We start from the raw sequence: 20,930 nt of genomic DNA on the forward strand, positions 1-20,930 counted from the left end.
TCTTGTGTATAGTCTTTCAAGTAAGCAGAGATTTTGCCATTTCTGCCAGATTTGATACTTTAAGTGTCCATTCTTCAATTGTAGGTAATTCTTCTTTCTTCCAATATTGAGCAATCAAAAGTCTTGCTGTTATTAAGTTCAAAATCAATTTAGTCTCTATAGCTGTACAATCCATAATTATTCCTAGTAAAAAGAACTGCGGGTAAACTTAATCTTCTTTTCAAAATATTCTGCATGATCCACCATACTTTAATCCAAAATGCTTTAACTTTTTACAAGTCCACCATATATGGTAATAAGTGGCATCTTCACAATCGCATCTCCAACATTTAGCCTGTACATTAGGATACATACATGACAATTTTTGGGGTCTAAATGCCATCTATAAAACATCTTATAAAATTTTCTCTCATATTTTGCGCTTGTGTAAATTTAACATTCCTCACCCAAATTCTTTCCCAAGTTTCCAACATTATTGGTTGCTGAAAATTTTGTGCCCACTTAATCATACAATCCTTAACCAATTCAGTCTCTGAGTCTATTTCTACTAATACATTATACAACCTCTTAATATGCTGTTGGCCTTGATCTCTCATTTGTTTTAACAAATTATCCTCAATTTGCTTAACACCTATTTTTTGATCTAATTTCCATCTAGCTTGTAATTGTCCATATTGGAACCATGTATAATTTTTCCCTTCTTCCCCCATCTTTTCTCTAGATTTTAATTGTAATTCCCCCTTTTCCATACAAAGAAGTTCTTTATAGGTAACTACCTCCATCTTTTGATATATATTTATATTTTCTATCATGTGTCTCGGATTGCCCATATTGGAATCTTTCCATCTAATTATATTGATATTTCCTCCAAACCCTCAATAATGCATTTCTAATTATATTATTTTTAAATATTTTATCTACTTTCTTATCATATAATAAATAGGCATGCCACCCATATAACAAACCATAACCTTCTATATTCAAAACTCTTTCCTCAGTTAAATTAATCCAATCAGTAATTAATGATAAGACAACTGCTTCATAATACAATTTTAAATTAGGCATTTTAAGACCCCCTTTCCTTGTATCCTGCATTATTTTTAATTTTATTCTTGGTTTTTGCCCATCCATACAAATTATTAATCCCTTTTGCCATTCCTGTAATTTAATATCATTCTTAAGCACCGGTATCATTTGAAACAAAAATAAAACCTGGGCAAAACATTCATTTTTATAGCCGCTATTCTTCCCAACAAAGATAGTTGTAACTTCTTCCAACTCTCCATTTCTTTCCATACCTTCTGCCACAATACCTCATAATTATTTTTGTATAATTTAACATTTGAAGCTGTAATATGTATTCCTAAATATTTAACCTTTTTAACAATTTCAAAACCTGTAGTTCTTTCTAACTCTTCTTTTTGTTGTATATTCATATTTTTAGTTATCATCTTTGTCTTTTGCTGATTCACCTTAAATCCAGATACTTTGCCATACTGACCAATTATATCTTTTAAACCAGTAGCTGAATATATTGGTTGAGATACAGTAACAACCAGGTCATCTGCAAAAGCTCTTAATCTGTAATCTTGATGTTTAACTCTAATTCCCTTTATTCGATCAGAACCACATATTTTATTCAGAAGAATTTCTAAAGTTAAAATAAAAAATAATGGGGACAAGGGACATCCCTGTCTCGTCCCTTTCCCAATTTTAAAAAAAGAACAGAAACTTTTAAAATTGGGAAACAGAAACTTGTATTTTCCCAATATTGTGTAGCAGCTGCACAGGACAGCCACAGGATCTGAGATTAGTTAGTTTAGTTTAGTTAGATTAGCCCACAGAGGCTGTATCAAAATACAGAGTTCCAAACACAAATTATTAATAAGGTAAAAGTAAAGGTTCCCCTCACACATATGTGCTAGTCGTTCCCAATTCTAGGGGGCAGTGCTCATCTCCGTTTCAAAGCCGAAGAGCCAGCGCTGTCCAAAGACGTCTCCATGGTCATGTGGCCGGCATGACTCAACGCCAAAGGCGCATGGAACGCTGTTACCTTCCCACCAAAGGTGGTCCCTCTTTTTCTACTTGCATTTTTTTTACGTGCTTTCAAACTGCTAGGTTGGCAGAAGCTGGGACAAGTCACGGGAGCTCACCCCGTTATGCGGCACTAGGGATTCAAACCACCGAACTGCCGACTTTTCGATCAACAAGCTCAGTGGCTAAGACACTGAGCCATCGCATCCCTCAAATTATTAATAAAATCCTATAAAAACAATTTAAAATGAAATTGGAATAAAACACAATTATTTAATATATAGATAAATAAGATAAAATTATATTTCAGTACCACCCCTACAATCTACCTCAACCAGTCACACATACGCCGATCTCAACCAAACCATTTTACTCAAGTACTGCACCTTATTAAATGTTGTTTTCAAATTCTGGCCACACGTAAGTTGTGTGTGTTGTTTTAATATGGGGTTCCCAATGGGTCAATTGTTTAATACAGGAACTTCTCCCCCTCTTATACAACAACAATCCATCAGTATGTGAGCCAAGTTTCCTAGCTCTGCAGATAGGTCCATTCTATGGTATAGAATGGAACCTCCCCTATCTGACCATTGGGTCAAGCTGTTTGAATCTTACTGGCATAAAAATCTCTCTAAGATGTTTTAGCAATTGTAACTTTAAATAGCTGTCTATTTGAAAAATACGTTTGCATTCACTCAGACATTTCAAGTTAGCAGCCTTACTGAGAGTAGCTCTCTATCATTTTGTGCTTCTCTGCCCATGATTCTTTGAGAAAATCTTTTTTCAACTTGTTCTCCTGTTACATAAGAGACAGGAAAGCCACAGCTTCTTACAACATTTGTCAGGTCAGTGATGCAAGAGGTTTGTAGCTGTGATTTTATCTGCTCTAATAAACATAACTTGGGGAGGGACAAGAGGGCTGACCATCTGCTAACCATCACCCTCGATTTCAGGGCCAGGAAGTGGTGTTATGCATTTATTTCATTTGCTTATTTTGTTTTCGATTCGTCAGAAAAGCCACATTAATATCAACAGAAACATTTATTGGCAGTATGGACGCCGACAGTTATTTTTAAACCCTATTTTTATATCTTCAAAGGATTTTCAGAGCAAGAGGACAATAAAGGGGAGAGTTTGGCCCTCCAACGAGGAGGGATTTTTTAAAAAAAACTCCACCCATCCTCCTGGCAAACTGGGCTCCCCCCTTATGTTGTAAAGCAGAGCATCCACAATTGCTGACTCTCAGACCTGACCTTCTGGGCTGCCCTTCCTTTTCTATCATGCGATTATGCAACTTTGAAGCAAAGAAGTTCAAAGGGCCCAAACAAGACAAGCAGTCTTAAGGCATTCCATCCGGACACTCCTTTGAAGCCAAACTAAGGATTCGGGATACTCCTTGACACAGGAAATGTCTTATGACGGGGGTCTCCAACCTTGGTCCCTTTAAGACTTGTGGACTTCAACTCCCAGAGTCCCTCAGCCAGCAAATGAATGATTCTCAATCATTCAGATCAGGGGTCTCCAACCTTGGTCCCTTTAAGACTTGTGGACTTCAACTCCCAGAGTTCCTCAGCCAGCTTTGCTGGCTGAGGGACTCTGGGAGTTGAAGTCCACAAGTCTTAAAAGGACCAGCTTGCTGGCTGAGGGACTCTGGGAGTTGAAGTCCACAAGTCTTAAAGGGACCAGCTTTGCTGGCTGAGGGACTCTGGGAGTTGAAGTCCACAAGTCTTAAAAGGGACCAGCTTTGCTGGCTGAGGGACTCTGGGAGTTGAAGTCCACAAGTCTTAAAAGGGACCAGCTTTGCTGGCTGAGGGACTCTAGGAGTTGAAGTCCACAAGTCTTAAAGGGACCAGCTTTGCTGGCTGAGGGACTCTGGGAGTTGAAGTCTACAAGTCTTAAAAGGGACCAGCTTTGCTGGCTGAGGGACTCTGGGAGTTGAAGTCCACAAGTCTTAAAGGGACCAGCTTTGCTGGCTGAGGGACTCTGGGAGTTGAAGTCCACAAGTCTTAAAAGGGACCAGCTTTGCTGGCTGAGGGACTCTGGGAGTTGAAGTCCACAAGTCTTAAAAGGGACCAGCTTTGCTGGCTGAGGGACTCTGGGAGTTGAAGTCCACAAGTCTTAAAGGGACCAGCTTTGCTGGCTGAGGGACTCTGGGAGTTGAAGTCCACAAGTCTTAAAGGGATCAGCTTTGCTGGCTGAGGGACTCTGGGAGTTGAAGTCCACAAGTCTTAAAAGGGACCAGCTTTGCTGGCTGAGGGACTCTGGGAGTTGAAGTCCACAAGTCTTAAAGGGATCAGCTTTGCTGGCTGAGGGACTCTGGGAGTTGAAGTCCACAAGTCTTAAAGGGACCAGCTTTGCTGGCTGAGGGACTCTGGGAGTTGAAGTCCACAAGTCTTAAAAGGGACCAGCTTTGCTGGCTGAGGGACTCTGGGAGTTGAAGTCCACAAGTCTTAAAGGGACCAGCTTTGCTGGCTGAGGGACTCTGGGAGTTGAAGTCCACAAGTCTTAAAGGGACCAAGGTTGGAGACCCCTGTTTTATGAAACCAGCGTCTGCTTCTGAATAAGAGTCTGGCAAAGAGTCAATAAAAGTTATCCTTTCCAGCAGAGGACATTTCGCAGCACTGAAGGGAAAGAGTTCATGGCTCAGACAGGAATACGGCAGTCCTGATAAAATGGTACAGAAATTTAGGATGGATGGATGGAGAGAGAGAGAGAGAAACACAGACAGACACACAGACAGAGGGACTGTCTAATCACAATTCCAAAGGTGCCATTCAAATTATTGAGTCTGTTATCTGCACCTCTATAACTGTCTGGTTCGGTTCTGCAACCCAACAAGAAAAACACAGACTTCAGAGGATAATTAGAACTGCAGAAAAAATAATTGCTACCAACCTGCCTTCCATTGAGGACCTGTATACTGCACGAATCAAGAAGAGGGCCGTGAAAATATTTGCAGATCCCTCGCATCCAGGACATAAACTGTTTCAACTCCTACCCTCAAAACGACGCTATAGAGCACTGCACACCAGAACAACTAGACACAAGAACAGTTTTTCCCCGAAGGCCATCACTCTGCTAAGCAAATAATTCCCTCAACACTGTCAGACTATTTACTGAATCTGCACTACTATTAATCTTCTCATAGTTCCCATCACCAATCTCTTTCCACTTATGACTGTATGACTATAACTTGTTGCTGGCAATCCTTATGATTTATATTGATATGTTGACCATCAATTGTGTTGTAAATGTTGTACCTTGATGAACGTATCTTTTCTTTTATGTACACTGAGAGCATATGCACCAAGACAAATTCCTTGTGTGTCCAATCACACTTGGCCAATAAAAAAAATCTATTCTATTCTATTTTATTCTATTCTATTCTAAAAAAAAAGGCTTCTTGGATGATCACTGGACTTTCTTGGTTTTTTTCTTGAAAATATTTTGGTTCTCATTCAAGAAGCATCTTTAGTGCTGGCTTGATGCTTCTTGGGTGAGATGCAAAACATTTTCAAGAAAAACCCCCAAGAAAGTCTAATTTCCCTTTGAACAGCACCTTTGGAACAACCATGGCCTGGATGATTGAGAATCTCCATAGACGTTTGCCTAATCACACATTTTTTCAATGAAATGTTTATCAGTCTAATTTAATATGGATCCCTTCCAGGGATGTGCACTTCAATGCCAGGAAAACCATGGCTGAGTATTTATTTAGTGTATTTACAAACATATTTAGCAACCCATTCAGAAGACATCCAGATAATGGAATGCTAAAATTAAAGAGAAACTTCCTAACAGTGAGGACAATTAACCAGTGGAACATCTTGCCTCCAGAAATCATGGGCGCTCCATCATTGCAGGTTTTTAAGAAGAGTCTACACCATGGGTGTCAAACTCGCTGCGTCACGCTGCCATCACGAGATGTTTCACAACGTTTTTCTCCTTTGCAGAGCTGGGGTGGGCATGGCCTGCGCATGATGTTTCCGACCTGTGGGCTGACACCCCTGATCTAAACAGTCACTTCTCTGAAATAGTATAGGTTCTCCTGCTTGAGCAAGGGGTTGGACTAGAAGACCTCCAAGGTCCCTTACAGCTCATTCTATTCCATTCCATTCTCATTTTAAAGGCAACTTCCCTATTACAAAGGAAATGGGTCTCTTCTGGGCACTGCAGTCCAATGACAGCAGAAAATAATGCCTGTCCCTGGTACCACCATCTCTGGAAGAACTTTCTCCTTCCTCCAAGCTCCGCAACCGGAAGTGTAGATTTCAGCTGTTAGAACCAGCAGCCAGCTTGGCCATTCCTGAGAATTCTAGAAGCCCATGGAGACCATCCAGCCTGGTGAGGGCCGGACTCTGAACTCGAATACAAAAGGAATTCAAGGTGAGCATTTAATGCAGCGGAAGAGGACAAATAGCAGGGCATAATCATTTAAACACAATTTAGTGCAATGAAATCCAAATTGGTATTTACAAGGCAGATTCAAGGCCCTGCTCAGCACGAAAACGGCTGCACACCATTGTGCTATAAGACTTGTGGACTCCAACTCCCAGAATCCCCCAGCCTGCATGCGCACGGCCACTTCAGAACCACCCGAATTGGTGAATCATGACATCCTCCCAAGACCGAACAAACCTGGAGCTTGGCCGGGCTTGGCCACAGAGTTCATGAGCAAGGCGCCTTCTTTTTCAGGCCCTTCCTGCCCTCTGGGCTCAGCCAAGGAGGGGAGAGGAAGGTGACGTGCCTCTTCAAGGGACTGTGCTGAGATTAGGCAGGTTGCGCCACTCCGAGGAGAGGGCTGGCCCCGAAGAAAGCCTGACACAGAGACCTGAGCACATTCCTGGCAGGCCTTTGGTGACACATTAACTGCTCGGAAGGGGCCGCATGGGAGGGAGCCTGCAGCCTGCAGCAGCCATGGGGGAGGACAGGGTGGGAAGGAAACCATCAAGAGGGCTGGGATGTTTGTTTCCACAGAGCTGGAGGTCTGCCCCACCCAGCTTATGTCCAGGTCAGAGGAACAAACACAGGGAAAGCCAGGGTGCACTCAGGAATCAGAGCCCAAAAAAATTCTCTCCCCCCCAACATCATGTGTCACAAACAATGCACAACCATTCTACTTCACTTGACACCCAGAGGAATGGACGTCTGGTCTCCATGAAGCATTGCCAATGTTTAAGGGAAAAAATATCAGTTTAAAGCCAATCATAGAAACATAGAAAAGCTGATAAGATTTAGTGGCCCACCAAATTTGCCACTGGAGTTTGGTCTTGTTTGGTTTTGAATAATTATTTTAATTATTTTTATATTTGATTGATTTTTTATTTTTATTTTTTGTCAGATGATGGACATACATTTATCCCTCTCAATTACTGATGACTTGAACCACTACTTCCACTGGAAGCTGCCTCCAAGCTTCCACTACTCTTTTCTGTGAAATAAGACTTTTCTCATATTATCTTTGAACTTCCCTCCTGTCACTTTGAGGCTATCTTGCCAGGCGCTTCAGTTTTTGCTTAATGGCCTGAGAGACAGAAACGGGGCAGTAACTTTTTCTCGAGGGGAGGGAGGCTTTGTTTTCTTTGTGCAGGGGGAGACTTGGGGGGGGAAAAGCAGGACAGACCAAAGCCCAGGGCCCCCGCCATGCACCTGCAGCCCCCCTCCCTCAAGAGAAAGGCCACCAGCACATTCTTGGCCAGGGTGCAGCAAGTGTTCTCAGAGTCAGAGAAGGGAGCCCACCCAGGAGAACAAGTCCTGAGGCATTACTGGCCTCTTGGCATACTTTGGAAGATATGGAAGATGACCAACTAGGCATCTCTGACCCTCCTCAGGCACAAGAGGGCCACAGTTGGGCATGGCTACACTGAGCCAAAAAATGACCCAAAGGTCCATCTGGACTAAAATGACTCTCATCCTCCCTCTGAGTGGAGAGAGAACAAACCTCTCTCTGGATCAGGCTAGGGACGGTCACCAAGTCACTGCTGGTTTCAACCGCAGGCTGTGTTAATGGCCCTCCGTCAACTGGCAACTGTCCTGCTACTGGCTCCAGGCCAGATCCTGTCCCAGCCAGGTCCCATCCGGCACGGAGTAATGGTGAGCCAGAGCTCAGTGGGCAGGAACCATTCCCTTCCCAGCAACATCCCCTTGTCAGGCGCCTCCACCTCCAGCTTGAACGTAATGGGGACTCAGGGCCGAATGCCGCGGTGGCTGAAGAGTCTCCAGGACTTGCGGAGCTGCACAGGAGCGGCGCAGAAGGTCACAGCAGCAGCCTCGCACAACGGCTGCGAGATCCTCTTATGTCGGGTTTGCAGCTCAGGGTGTCAAGAGACAAAGGGAGAAAAACCTGGGCCAAAGGAGAGGCCGGGAGATTCCGTCCGAGCAAAGAGTTATGCCTGCCTGGAGGACGGCCAGTCACACAGCAGCACAACGGCAGGCCAAGGAGTCGGCTAATCCGCAGGATGTCCGTCAACAGCCTTCCCTCCGCTGGAACACCCTCGGCCAGAGGCTTCTCACCCCCAGCAGCCTCTTAAAAATTTGGCCACGGGAGCACACCCTCAGCCGCAGGAGCAACTGGGGCATTTTTATTTTGTTTTGTTTTTAAAAGAGGACTTCTTCTGGAGGAAAAATGTTTTGCTCCTGGGAATGCAGGTAGAGAGCGAAAGAGGGAAACACATTTGTGCAACTGCAGTGTCAGAGGTGAAATGTTGGTTTCCTGGCTTGGATAGTTGGCCAGGAAGCAAGTGCTGACAGCTCCAACTGCAGGGCGCCCAGCCATGGATGCGAGCCCTGGGCGTCCGGTTTTTTCTTTTTTAAATGGAGCTGAGGCTGGATGCTAACCCTCCACAATACAGCTAGTCCTTGACTTACGACCGCAACTGAGCCCAGAGTTTATGTGGCTAAGTGAGTTTTCCCCCATTTTACAACTTTTATTGCCATGGTTGTTAAGGGAAACCCTGCAGTTCTTAAGCGAGTAACCCGGTCGTTAAGCGAATCTGGCTCCCCCATTGCTTGTCAGAAGGTCGTAAAAGGGGATCACGTGACCCAGGGATACGGCAGCCGACATAAATACATACAAGTTGCCAAGCATCTGAATGTAAATCACGTGACCATGGGGGATGTTGAAATGGTCATAAGTGTGAAAAATGGTCATACATTTTTCAATGACGTTGCAACTTTGAACGGTCACTAAATGAACTGTTGTAAGTCGAGGACTTTACCTGTAAAGCCTGACAGAGTAAAACTCAAGCAATTTCCACACAGCAGCAGAGGCAGTGCAGGACTCAACCTCCCTCCCTCCCAGTAAGAGGGTAGAACCAGCCTTAAACCTGGGAAGCTGTCCTGGTTGGGACAGATTGTCTGGGACACATGAAGCCACTTCCAGCTCATCTGACAAGCCAATTAAATCAGCTCCTGGCAAACAGGCCACCCTGGAGCCTCAGCATCCCGAAATCTCCCTGCTCCAATTTCCCCCGTAGCCCTGTCAGGTCGGCCAGGCAACGGATGATGGGCCCAAAGTCACTCAGTGAGCTCCCGTAAATATAAGCGGCCCACTGCACGACACCTGGGTCACCCCGTCCTTCCTCGCTCTGCCTATTCATCTGCACCAGATGTTAGAGGCGACACACATCCTATTTAAAAGAGCCAGAGACAAAACCAGCAAAACACAACCGGATCCAAGTACCGGGAAGGAACCATTTCCTGATGAAGGAAAGCCTCTTCCCAGAGCAGCAAGAGGGGCCTCCCTCTGAAAGAGTCTCCCAAAGCAGCCCAACCTTTCATGTGGGAATTCCTTCCAAGCTCCCATGTGCAGGATGAGCAGTAAACCTCTAACAAGGTCACCGACTGGTGTCCTTTGAACTGACCCTTCAGAGCTGTGACACAAAACACAGGAACAACAATCATTTGTAGCTGCTATATTTTTTTGGGGGGGGGGGCTGTGCCCTGCAGGCACTCTCATTTTTACCCATTCCAAACCCTCAAAAGCCAAAATGGCTTTCAAAGCCATCACTCGGGGTGCCAGCGAAGGAACGCAGCTGAAACTCCAAGATTAACAGAGTTGGAAGGGACCTTGTAGGTCATCTAGTCCAACCCCCGCCCAAGCAGGAAACCCTACACCATTCCTGACAGATGACAGCCCAGACTCTTCTTGAAAGCTTCCAGTGATGAAGCTCCCACAACTTCCGAAGGCAACTTCTGTTCCATGGGTTAACCTGCTGGGCCAAGCAAAGCCCTGAAGGCAACATGCACGGAGCATCAAAAAGGAAGGCTACAACCCGGCCATTATTGCTTGACTGGCTCGGCCAGACCCTTCTCTGCCCCGGCCATTTGTCCTGCTTTGTGATTCACAGACTCAGAAGAGGCCACCAAGGTCCCAGGTCAGGGCGGGGACCCAGATCCAGGCATCCCGACAACACTTGCCATCTTCTGCTCAAAAACATCCAGAAAAGGGAGCTCATTAAACCCTCTGGCTCCGAGCCTCTTGTACTTAAATGAATGGGGATTTTTTTCCCCTCACTATTTAATCAGCTTCTGCTTTGCATCGAACTTCAAAATGTTTTCCAGATTGTGGAGCTTTGCTTGATAGGGAAGAGGGCTTGATCTTCAGATTCTTCAGTCTCACCAAATGCCACTCAGTTGTCTTTCTTCAAGACCAGACATATATGCCTATATATTTATTCTGTCCATCTTCCTTTATCGGGCTTCGCTTCTATTTCCCCGTTATCCTTACTTCCTTTGTCTAAACTCATTCCCGTTGACCGGAATTCTTCTTATATAGCGGTACCCAGAAGAAAACACAGCACCCAAGATGGGACCTGACCATCACACCAAATTGACTTTAGTAATTAAATAAATAATAAATCCTGTGATTTTTCTCACTATGCAATGAAAAATTGCCAAAACAGCAGACATTAAATTTTCTTCAGTACTGAATCAGTACAATTCAGCTATATTGAATCAGTACAATAATACAGCATAAGGACAAGGGAAAGAACAGAAAAGTAAAACTAAAATCTCCATAAATGTTTAGATTGCCATTCGTTTTTCACAAAGAATAAAGAGAGACAGAAAATAAAAATCCATTCTCCAGACTTCAGATGCCAAAGACAGAATTTGCTCCAGCCTTCACCACCAAACAATAACTCTTTTGTCTCCAAAGCCATCCGAACAATGATGTCATTTACCATAGTTACATAATTGACTTTGCCTCTGTTTGTAATTATGCAATCGGCATTTTTACATCATTTGCGCCACTGAAAATTAAGTGATGACATAAACAGCAAAGTATGCAACTCTGGAAATCATCCAGATTTACAAAAGTGAGCTCAATCACTTAACTTCAGACATGCCAGATACCTTCCTCCTCTTTAAAGTGAGGCTTTATTTTACTGGGGGAGGAGCCCAGTCTATAGGGGGGGGGGGTGTCTCAAGGAATTGATAATCTGAGGAGCTGGCTCCCCTGTTCATAATCTGACCTCCCTCTTAGCCCTTTCATGATATTATTAATTTTTGTGCTTTTTACAGGTTTTCAAAATAGTCTTTTATGATCTGTCACATGAGACGGGTAAACAGACAGCCAGAGACAGACAGAGGTAGAGGCTGTAACCTGCCTACAGAGTTGGATGTTCTGAATGTCTACAGTCCAGCAGCACTGGATTTGCAGCCCTCCCAGGCTACCCAGAAGCTACAACAGGACCCCTTTGACCTACCGGAAACAGGAAATATGCCAAGTTTCATTAACAGTCTTGAAGTGGCGTTGACCAGTTGCAATGCTATTGCCACATCCCAGGCACTTCCAATCTTCTTCACCTACATGGGACACAAAGAAGGGACACTTCAGCAGATGCTCTTTCACCGGCAGATATATGGGAACAGGATAGCATGAAAGTCCGGCCTTAGGAAAGGACCAACACTGTATGTGAGACTCTTCTAAAATATGTTTCCTATACAGCCGGACAGATGCTCCTGACCTAGGAAGACCGAAAGCAGGAGATGAAGGCAAGAAGTCCATTTCTAACAAGTAATATTCACCACAATTGGGTTTCCAAGGAGCACAGCTGCATAGGCTAAATTATAGGCTAATTGTTAAATTTGAGGAACCCGGCCGAAATCTATCCATACCACTACTTGACCAAAGGCAGCCTGACAAAGGGGTATAAAACAGTTGCTTAAGCAATCAGCCAGCTAAGAAAGACTATCTCCGTCAATGAGGTGCTTCATAGGTTCTTCAAGAGAAGCAAACCGCTTCACTCCTAACAATGAGTTGGATTGATTGTCTCCTCCTCACCCAACCTCTTGGCAACCCCCAACTTCAGTTGATACGACCCTACATTTTCATGCCTGGTCAACTCTACTCTCAGGCCAAGGGGTGGGGGATCAGCTTTGGCCGCAGTGTTGAACTACTTTAGCCCATGGTTAGCAGCTGGAACTAAAAGCTCCCTCCTGAACACAAGACTGCCAAAAGAAAATTTTTGCTGACAAAACTGCTCGTGTCAAAGTTGTGATTCCCAAAGTTTCACATTTATAGACTGGCTGCACTCCCAGCCTATTCAGTTTTTATGAAAACTATACTGGTGAGGGTTTTCATGGCTGGTAGCTGTTGGGCAGAGTTGGGCCTCAGGGCATAATGACCCTGGTCTAGAGAAGGGATTTCCTCCCTCTGAAAATGCCAGCCATGGTTACCAGTGAAGCAACAAAAAATGTTTTTTTTTAAAAAAAAATCATGACCACTAAACCCTGTAACCCAACACAGGGCACTGTTTGAACTCAATAACTTTGTCAAGGATGTTGAAGGGGAAAAAAAAGATTTTTAAAATGGAGTTCACGGCAGAAGGCTCTCACTTGCTCGCAGCCAATAAATGCATTCTGGCTAATCTGCTGCATGGACCCGCAGGGGAACATCGGTTCAACGAATTCCTGAAATATCTGTGTCTACCGATTACTTCTCATGATGCCAGCTTGCTTCGCTGGTTCAGACAAAAGCCTTCTGCTGGGCTCCCTCCGGGCCCTCTCCTGCCATGCATGGGAGGAAGAGCTGTGAAGCAGGAAGCCCCATGAAATCCTTTGTTATGCCCTACATTCATCCAAAGAGCCCTGGCTGTGCCAGAGGCAGCCGTGAGAATTCAGACCGCATGCAGTTTCAGAAGAAAAGTATTTTCTGCCATACAATATTAAAAGCTGATTACCCATTTGGGCTGGATTATATTAATTCAACTAGGGGTGTTCCCTAGAGCTGGAATACTAGTAGACCATTGTCTCAGAAAGGGAAATGCAAGTGTCCTTTAAACTATAGACCAATTTATCACTGATACCACAGCTCTGAACAACTGTTATATTACACTGAAAAGCTGGCCTTGTGAAACAGAATATTCTGACTAAAAACCAGATTGAATTCAGTGAATGAAACTCCCTTAGGCTTCTTTTTAATATTGCGCAATTGGGATCATAAATGTGCAAGTTCAACACTCTTTATGTGACTTGTTTTGGGGCAGCTTTTTACTTAATCAACAGAAACTGTCTGGAGAAAATTACCAGCTACAAAGGGCACCGTCTCTAATTTTGTTCCAATTTGTAAGGGAAAAATCAAGTATTCCAATGTGATTTAGGTTCGATAACATTTCGGTGGCTTGCAATCAAGATAATGATGCCCTACCACTGCTTTAGGTCTCAGATTAGAAGGAAAGTTGGTTACTTGATTGGAAATGCAATATAGATCTAGTCAGTATAACAGAAACCTTATTGAGACACAGTTGATCCTGAATCCACAGTTAAGACAGAGAAGGGTTTACTGGAAGACACAGAGAGAGAGGGTATCAATCTAATACAATGGAAGATCAATTCCTCTGCAGAATTGCTCAAGATCAGATCAGATCTTGATCTTGGGAGATGCTACTGAATATCTGGTCAAAACTCTGAAAGGAATCCTGAGATGGCAACAATCGGGGAGGCATACAGAGGAAAGGGTCTTACAATACTGTGTCAATTACCTTCCACAGACTAGATATTATATGCTGAAAACATATTGAAGGAGTTTGAATTGGAAGATGAGTAGCTTTTAAAACTGGAGGAAGAAACATTAATAATCTGTGTGATGCTGAAAATTATCTGATAGCTAAAAAGGCAAAACAATCTACGGAGTCTAGTAATGAGGAGCATAGTGAAAAAAGGGGGACTAAGATTAAATAAACAGAAAACCAACCTAACAACAACTGGTACAGCAACCAACCTTAACACTAACAATGAAAATACTGAAGCGGCAGGGAGCTTCGTCTGCTAGGACTGACTATCAATAGCAAAGGAATCAGCAGTCGGGAAATACATCACAGTCTAGTACTTAGTACAGTGAAGGCCTCAGAAATAATATTCAGATCCCAGGATGTATCTACATTTACAAAGATCGCAACTGTGCAGCCTGTGATTCTCCTTGCGAGATTTCACGGATATGAATGGATCTCTGGAGAAACAACACAGATCATTTTGAATTTTGGCTCTGGACAAGACTTCTGAGAATGCCATTGGACAACCAAGAAAACAAACAATGGATCATAGAACAAATCAACCTACAGGTCTTACTCAGGGCACACATGAATAGGGCCTCTTCTGGGACAAGAATGCTAGGATTTGTAACTCTTGCAGAAGCAGAGGTTGGGGGCTTCAGTCATGTTACTGCCTTACAAGGCAACCTCTGGTAAACCCCTCCCCTGAAAGTGGGAAAACTTCAGTTGCAGCTACTGAACCTTCAATAGCTGGATTTCCCTCGGAGGGCCACTGAGTTCCGAGGGCAGGTGCAGCTTAAGGTCACTGAAATGCAATCAAGACTCGGGAGGTCAGCATTAAGTGGGGTGACTGGCTGCCTTGACCAAGAGGAGGAGAATAGCAGGGTAGGGAAGATCTGAGGGAGGCAGGGTGAACATCAAGACCATGGGAGGTATGGTGGGATCCCATGGATGGGTCACTCTTGAGAGCACTGGGCATTATACCGTTTAAGCATAAGCTGAATGCCCAGCCCAAAGGGTAGTCTTAGAAGGGTGGTCTTTTCCCTGTAATTATCGCTTTTCCTTTCTTACTATACTTCTCTACTTTCTGTTCTTTATTCCTCAAGAATGAGTCTAATGTTATGTGATACGACACAATTATTTTAAAAGTGTATGAATACCTGAAGGTACTTTGGCCTTATGTTTTGACATACCTCCATAGAAGCACATACTTTTCAGAATGAGGTAGCCATTTATTCCTTCTTGCTTCCCTGGGGGGGAAAAAATCGGATACTTGAAAGAGAAGGAATGCATCTGCAAAAGATGCTTGTTATAGAGTTGAAAACAGTCAGAAAAGAGAAGCACATCCTCTCCCTCAGAGGATGACTCAGCTGCTGACCTCTCAAAGCTTCAGTCAAAAATCTGCCTTCCCTAAATTAAGCCCGTTAGCCAATGTCCTGCCCAATGGGCCTTGAATCTGACACCTCTGTTCTAGGTGTTCCAAGAAAGCATTTGCTGACCAGTTGAGAGCAATAAGAAGGGTTTCATGGCAGGAAAAGGAGTTCAAAATAAGAAAGCATTCCCCAAACAGGAAATTCGCCATTGCAAACAATTCCTGTAAGCAGAAAATGGGAGAGAGGAGCAGATAGTCAGACTGTGCAAACAAATTTAGCAAAGATTAAAAAAACACACCAAAGGATGGAAAAGGAAGGTCTCCAATGATGAACAGCCTGGAACTGCAGAGTTTCTCACGTTGTGCAACTGGAATATCATTGTAGCTGCTCTGCTAACATCGTCCGTTCTGATGGATTAGCGGACCTGGAGAATTGTCGATGGATTTGGACATTATCTGTCCAACACCCCTAATCCATGATCATGGATAAATTCATGAGTCAACGGTAAGATTGGCATACATTTCTTACTGTCTGCCTTGGAGTAGTCAATTGTTAACAGCACAACTCTTCTCTGGGCACAGATCAGTAATATGCCCTGTGCTCTGTAGACAGCAACTGTCATTCAGGGTTTTTCTTTCCGCACAGACCCATGTAGGAACCTTTCTATAGGAACTCTTTCTAGGTCCCACCAGTATAGAAATGTGTTCCTTGGTGTAGCTTACAGAGAGGTGTTTCCCAACCTTGGCAGCTGGAAGGCGGGTGGACTTCCATGCTGGCTGGGGGATTCTGGGAGTTGAAGTCCACCCACCTTCCAGCTGCCAAGGTTGGGAAACACTGGTATAGACTCTTTACTTGGCCAAATGAATCTTTGTTCATTGTTCCAATCCTGGCATTATTTTTGCTCCTGAACTACTATAAAGTTGCATTTGCCTGCAAGACACATACCAGACTGTGTTCAAGAAGGAAAAGAAACATGCCGTAAGCATTAGAGATCATGGTTGCAGTGTCAGGTTCCCTGTTATTTCAGTTTCTTAAGGTATACCAGGAGACAGATATTTATTTCTCCTTGCTTCCTTCTCAGCTTTGCAAGTTAGCTAGAAGCATCCTTTTGAACCTCTCCTGTCCAAACCCTTTTAAGTGTTTCTGTTCACTCACTCGGTGAGCTCATTTCTTGGAAACAGCTATTTTATATTCCCCCTGCAGTCTTTTCAGTACCTCCGTTTCCTCGGCAGGAAGCAGTCATTTAATCACCCACAGTGGGCAATCCAAGAGGCTCTAAGGCATCCCCTTCCCAACCATAGCCAGATGAGGGCTTACTCCGAGTAGAACATGCGGCCCTTGTTCCTTACTCTTCTGTACTTGTTCTGCCGAGCTACCCAGGTCTGCTGGTGCTCCCTCTTTGCTGGCTCAGTCAGATCCCTGGAGGGTTCACACGAACCCTCAAAGAGAACAAAATACCAAGACCTTACAAAGCGTCTAGAATAATTCAACTTCCAGCCTCAAAATGCTCCAAAACGAAATCTGAGGCAAAAAGCCCACCCTGTACAGCGGTGACAATGGTCACCTGGGCTCAGAGCAGCCCAATAACATAGAACCTGGATAAGGTGAAATGCAGCATGAAAACACTTCAGACTTTTGATCAACTTTCCAAAGGACTCTGAACCAATCAGAGGCAAGGCAGGCACCGCATCACCATTTTTTTAATATAGATCCCTAAGATCTAGATCAGGGGTCTCCAACCTTGGTCCCTTTAAGACTTGTGGACTTCAACTCTCAGAGTTCCTCAGCCAGCACTCTAGATGAGAGGTCTCCAACCTTGGTCCCTTTAAGACTTGTGGGCTTCAACTCCCAGAGTCCCTCAGCCAGCACTCTAGATGAGGGGTCTCCAACCTTGGTCCCTTTAAGACTTGTGGACTTCAACTGGGCTGAGTTCGATCCTGTGACTCCTGAGGACATGGACAGGTTGTTGGGCAGGTTGAACTCCACCACATGTTTATTGGACCCGTGTCCCTCCTGGATGGTGCTGGCCACCCGGGAGGTTACACGAGGCTGGCTCCAGGAAGTTACCAACGCTTCTTTGTTGGAGGGTGTCTTCCCCGCTGCTTTGAAAGAGGCGGTGGTGAGGCCCCTCCTCAAGAAGCCCTCCCTGGACCCGGCTGTTTTAGCGAACTATCGTCCAGTCTCCAACCTTCGCTTTTTAGCGAAGGTTGTTGAGAGTGTGGTGGCAAATCAGCTTCCTCAACACCTGGAGGAAACTGTCTATCTGGACCCGTTCCAGTCCGGCTTCAGACCCGGTTACAGCACTGAGACGGCTTTGGTCGCGTTGGTGGATGACCTCTGGAGAGCCCGGGACAGGGGTTGTTCCTCTGTCCTGGTTCTATTAGATCTCTCGGCGGCTTTTGATACCATCGACCATGGTATCCTGCTGCGACGGTTGGGGGGATTGGGAGTGGGAGGCACCGTGTATCGGTGGTTCTCCTCCTATCTCTCTGACCGTTCGCAGACAGTGTTGGCAGGGGGGCAGAGGTCGACCCCAAGGCGCCTCACTTGTGGGGTGCCTCAGGGTCTGTCCTCTCGCCTCCTGTTCAACATCTATATGAACCGCTGGGTGAGGTTATCCGTGGTTTCGGGTGGACTATCATCTGTACGCTGATGACACCCAGCTGTACATTTCACCCGAACCACCCCAATGAAGCCGTTGAGGTGATGGGCGGTGTCTTGAGGTCAGACGGGTCTGGATGGGGAGGAACAGGCTCGACTCAACCCATCCAAGACAGAGTGGCTGTGGGTGCCGGCTTCCCGGTACAGTCAGCTTACACCATCGCTGACTGTGGGGAGGAAGTACTGACCCCAGGGAGGAGTGCGCAACAGGCGTTCTCCTGGACGACCGGCTGTCCTTAGAGGATCATTTGACAGCCGTCGCCAGGGGAGCTTTTTATCAGGTCCATCTGATTCGCCAGTTGCGCCCCTTCCTTGACCGGGACGCCTTACGCACGGTCACTCACGCCCTCGTCACTTCCCGCCTGGACTATTGCAATGCTCTCTACATGGGGCTCCCCTTGAAGAGCACCCGGAGGCTCCAGTTAGTCCAGAATGCGGCCGCGCGGGTGATAGAGGGAGCACCGCGTTGCTCCCATATAACACCTATCCTGCGTGGCCTGCACTGGCTACCGGTAGTCTTCCGGGTGCAATTCAAGGTTTTGGTTACCATCTTTAAAGCGCTCCATGGCTTAGGACCGGGATACCTTCAAGATATCTGCTGGCAAGCCTTCTGCCACCGATTGCCTCCCAACGACCTGTGTGCTCCCACAGAGTGGCCCTCCTCAGGGTGCCGTCGACCAAACAATGCAGGTTGGCGACCCCCAGGGGGAGGGCCTTCTCTGTGGCGGCACCAGCCCTGTGGAACGAGCTTCCTCCAGGATTACGACAACTCCCTGACCTCCGGACCTTCAGACGTGAACTGAAGACTCTATTATTTCAGCGTGCGGGACTAGCCTGAGAACAAAATGTTTTAACCAAATTTTAATGGGGGTTTTATTGGTTCTTATTGTTTTAGTGATCAGGCTTTGATAATATTTAGTTTTAACCTGGGTTTTAAATGTTTATTTATTATATTGTTTTATATTGTTTTAATATGCCTGTGAACCGCCCTGAGTCCTATGGGAGATGGTGCGGTATATAAGTTTAATAAATAAATAAATAAATAAATAAACTCCCAGAGTCCCTCAGCCAGCACTCTAGATGAGGGGTCTCCAACCTTGGTCCCTTTAAGACTTGTGGACTTCAACTCCCAGAGTCCCTCAGCCAGCACTCTAGATGAGGGGTCTCCAACCTTGGTCCCTTTAAGACTTGTGGACTTCAACTCCCAGAGTCCCTCAGCCAGCACTCTAGATGAGGGGTCTCCAACCTTGGTCCCTTTAAGACTTGTGGACTTCAACTCCCAGAGTCCCTCAGCCAGCAAAGCTGGCTGAGGGAACTCTGGGAGTTGAAGTCCACAAGTCTTAAAGGGACCAAGGTTGGAGACCCCTCATTTAGCTCATTTGTGTCTATTGTTTAAGGACCCAACCACGTGTGTTTCCTCAACTTTTCCCTCCCAGAGTCCCCCAGCCGAGGCTGAGAAGCGGAGCAAGGAGGGCCGGCTCCCCCCCAGGCTCTCCCCGCCAGAGGGCCTTTCTCTGAACGGCAGCCACGAAGGTAACCTCCCCGGCAGGGTCTCCGTGCGCCTCCACAGGCCCCCGAGGCCCCACCCTCCGGCAGCACACCGGTACGGACCAGAACCCGGGATCCCTCCACCCCCACCCAGCCCCCGAGGACGCGGCGCCCGGGAAACCTGAGCGGGACTCGGCCACGCGCCCCGCCCGACACCTGGCTGGCTCCCCCCGCGGCCGCCTCCTTACCCGCCGGCGCGGCCACCCCGCCGTCCATGGCCTCCGAGCGTCGCCTCGGCCACCCCGCGCGCGCGTGACGTCACCGCCGGGGCGAAGGCGGGAGCCTCACACACACACACACCCGCCGCCCCCCCTCCCCCCGCTTCCCGCGCTCGCCAGCACAGCGGACACCGCGAGCGACGTCGCACCTGGACCTCCGGCCACGCCCCTCCCGGCCCCTGCCCTGGCGCGGCCAATGACCGGTCCCACCCCGGCTCCGCCTCTCTTCCCCGCCCACCGCTTCCGACCAATGGGGCCGCGGAACGAAACCTCGCCGCCCGCCTCCTCCTTTTCAACTTCTCTCTCTGCGCCGTTCTATCCCCGCCCCTTGTTCAGCCGGGTAGCCAATCGGCGCCTGCCGCTCCCCCCCGCCGCACGTGGCTGCGGATGCGAGCGATCCTTATTTCGAAAACGAGCGTGTCGCCGCCCGGCTTGAGTTCTGACGACGCTGGACCGGGAATCCCCTCCCAGCTGCAGGGCTTTGCCAACCGCGCCTGGTTGTCCCCGGACGGACGGGGTGGAGGTCCAGCCCGGTGCTCGCTTCAGACCCGGAGTTGCATTCGGCAAAGCCATAAAACTCCGGGTGACTTACCGCGCGCGGATGCCCGGAGCTTGCCGAGAGGGAGGCAACGGGGTTGCCGCCCTGCTGAGCAGCTCGCGCGCCTTCCCGAATCCGGCAAATCCCAAGTTCGTGCCGGAAAGGCTCCCTTCGAACGGCCGTGCCCCAGCGCTGGTTACTTTGGCCTCTGCCGCCCAAGAGCGAAGCACTGTGAAGCGGGCAACGGTTGCTCCGAGGGCCCTCCTTGACTGGGGGAAAGCGGGGAGGTGGCAGACCCGGACGCCTCCGCTCTTATGGGGAGGCAGCGCCGCGGAAGCTACGTGACCCAGTAAGGGAGCATACCTGGTTCTGCGCTACAGGCGCGCCCCCCCCCCTCCCCGCCCCACGAAATCAAGTTGGGCTGGTGGCCCTAGGGAGAAGGAAGGCTCCGAGGGAATCGCTGGGAAAAGCCAGCACTCCTCCCGGTGTGGGATGGGGCTCCCCTTCCACGGTGGTAGCACCTCTCCAAGCCATTTGCCAGAAAATGAACGCCACACAGCAGTAG

At 46.9% G+C, this 20,930-nt stretch overlaps 1 protein-coding gene across 2 annotated transcripts in view; it reads right to left on the minus strand.

Annotated features, from left to right (window-relative positions):
• LIMK2 (LIM domain kinase 2) overlaps positions 1–19,958 on the minus strand; it is a 52,963-nt gene extending 33,005 nt beyond the window's left edge. Inside the window, exons 1-2 of one of the 2 annotated variants that reach the window (XM_058158137.1) lie at positions 19,798–19,958; positions 11,742–11,841 (exon numbers count right to left, since the gene is read on the minus strand). In XM_058158137.1, the coding sequence (XP_058014120.1) occupies positions 11,742–11,841; positions 19,798–19,825 (128 nt within the window). In that variant the 5' untranslated portion in view covers positions 19,826–19,958. The remainder of the gene's footprint in view (positions 1–11,741; positions 11,842–19,797) is intronic. The other variant, XM_058158138.1, reaches the window with a different exon arrangement.
• Positions 19,959–20,930: the final 972 nt, after the last annotated feature.

This window comes from Ahaetulla prasina, chromosome 15 (genome assembly GCF_028640845.1).
Source record: "Ahaetulla prasina isolate Xishuangbanna chromosome 15, ASM2864084v1, whole genome shotgun sequence".
NCBI classification, from domain to species: domain Eukaryota; kingdom Metazoa; phylum Chordata; class Lepidosauria; order Squamata; family Colubridae; genus Ahaetulla; species Ahaetulla prasina.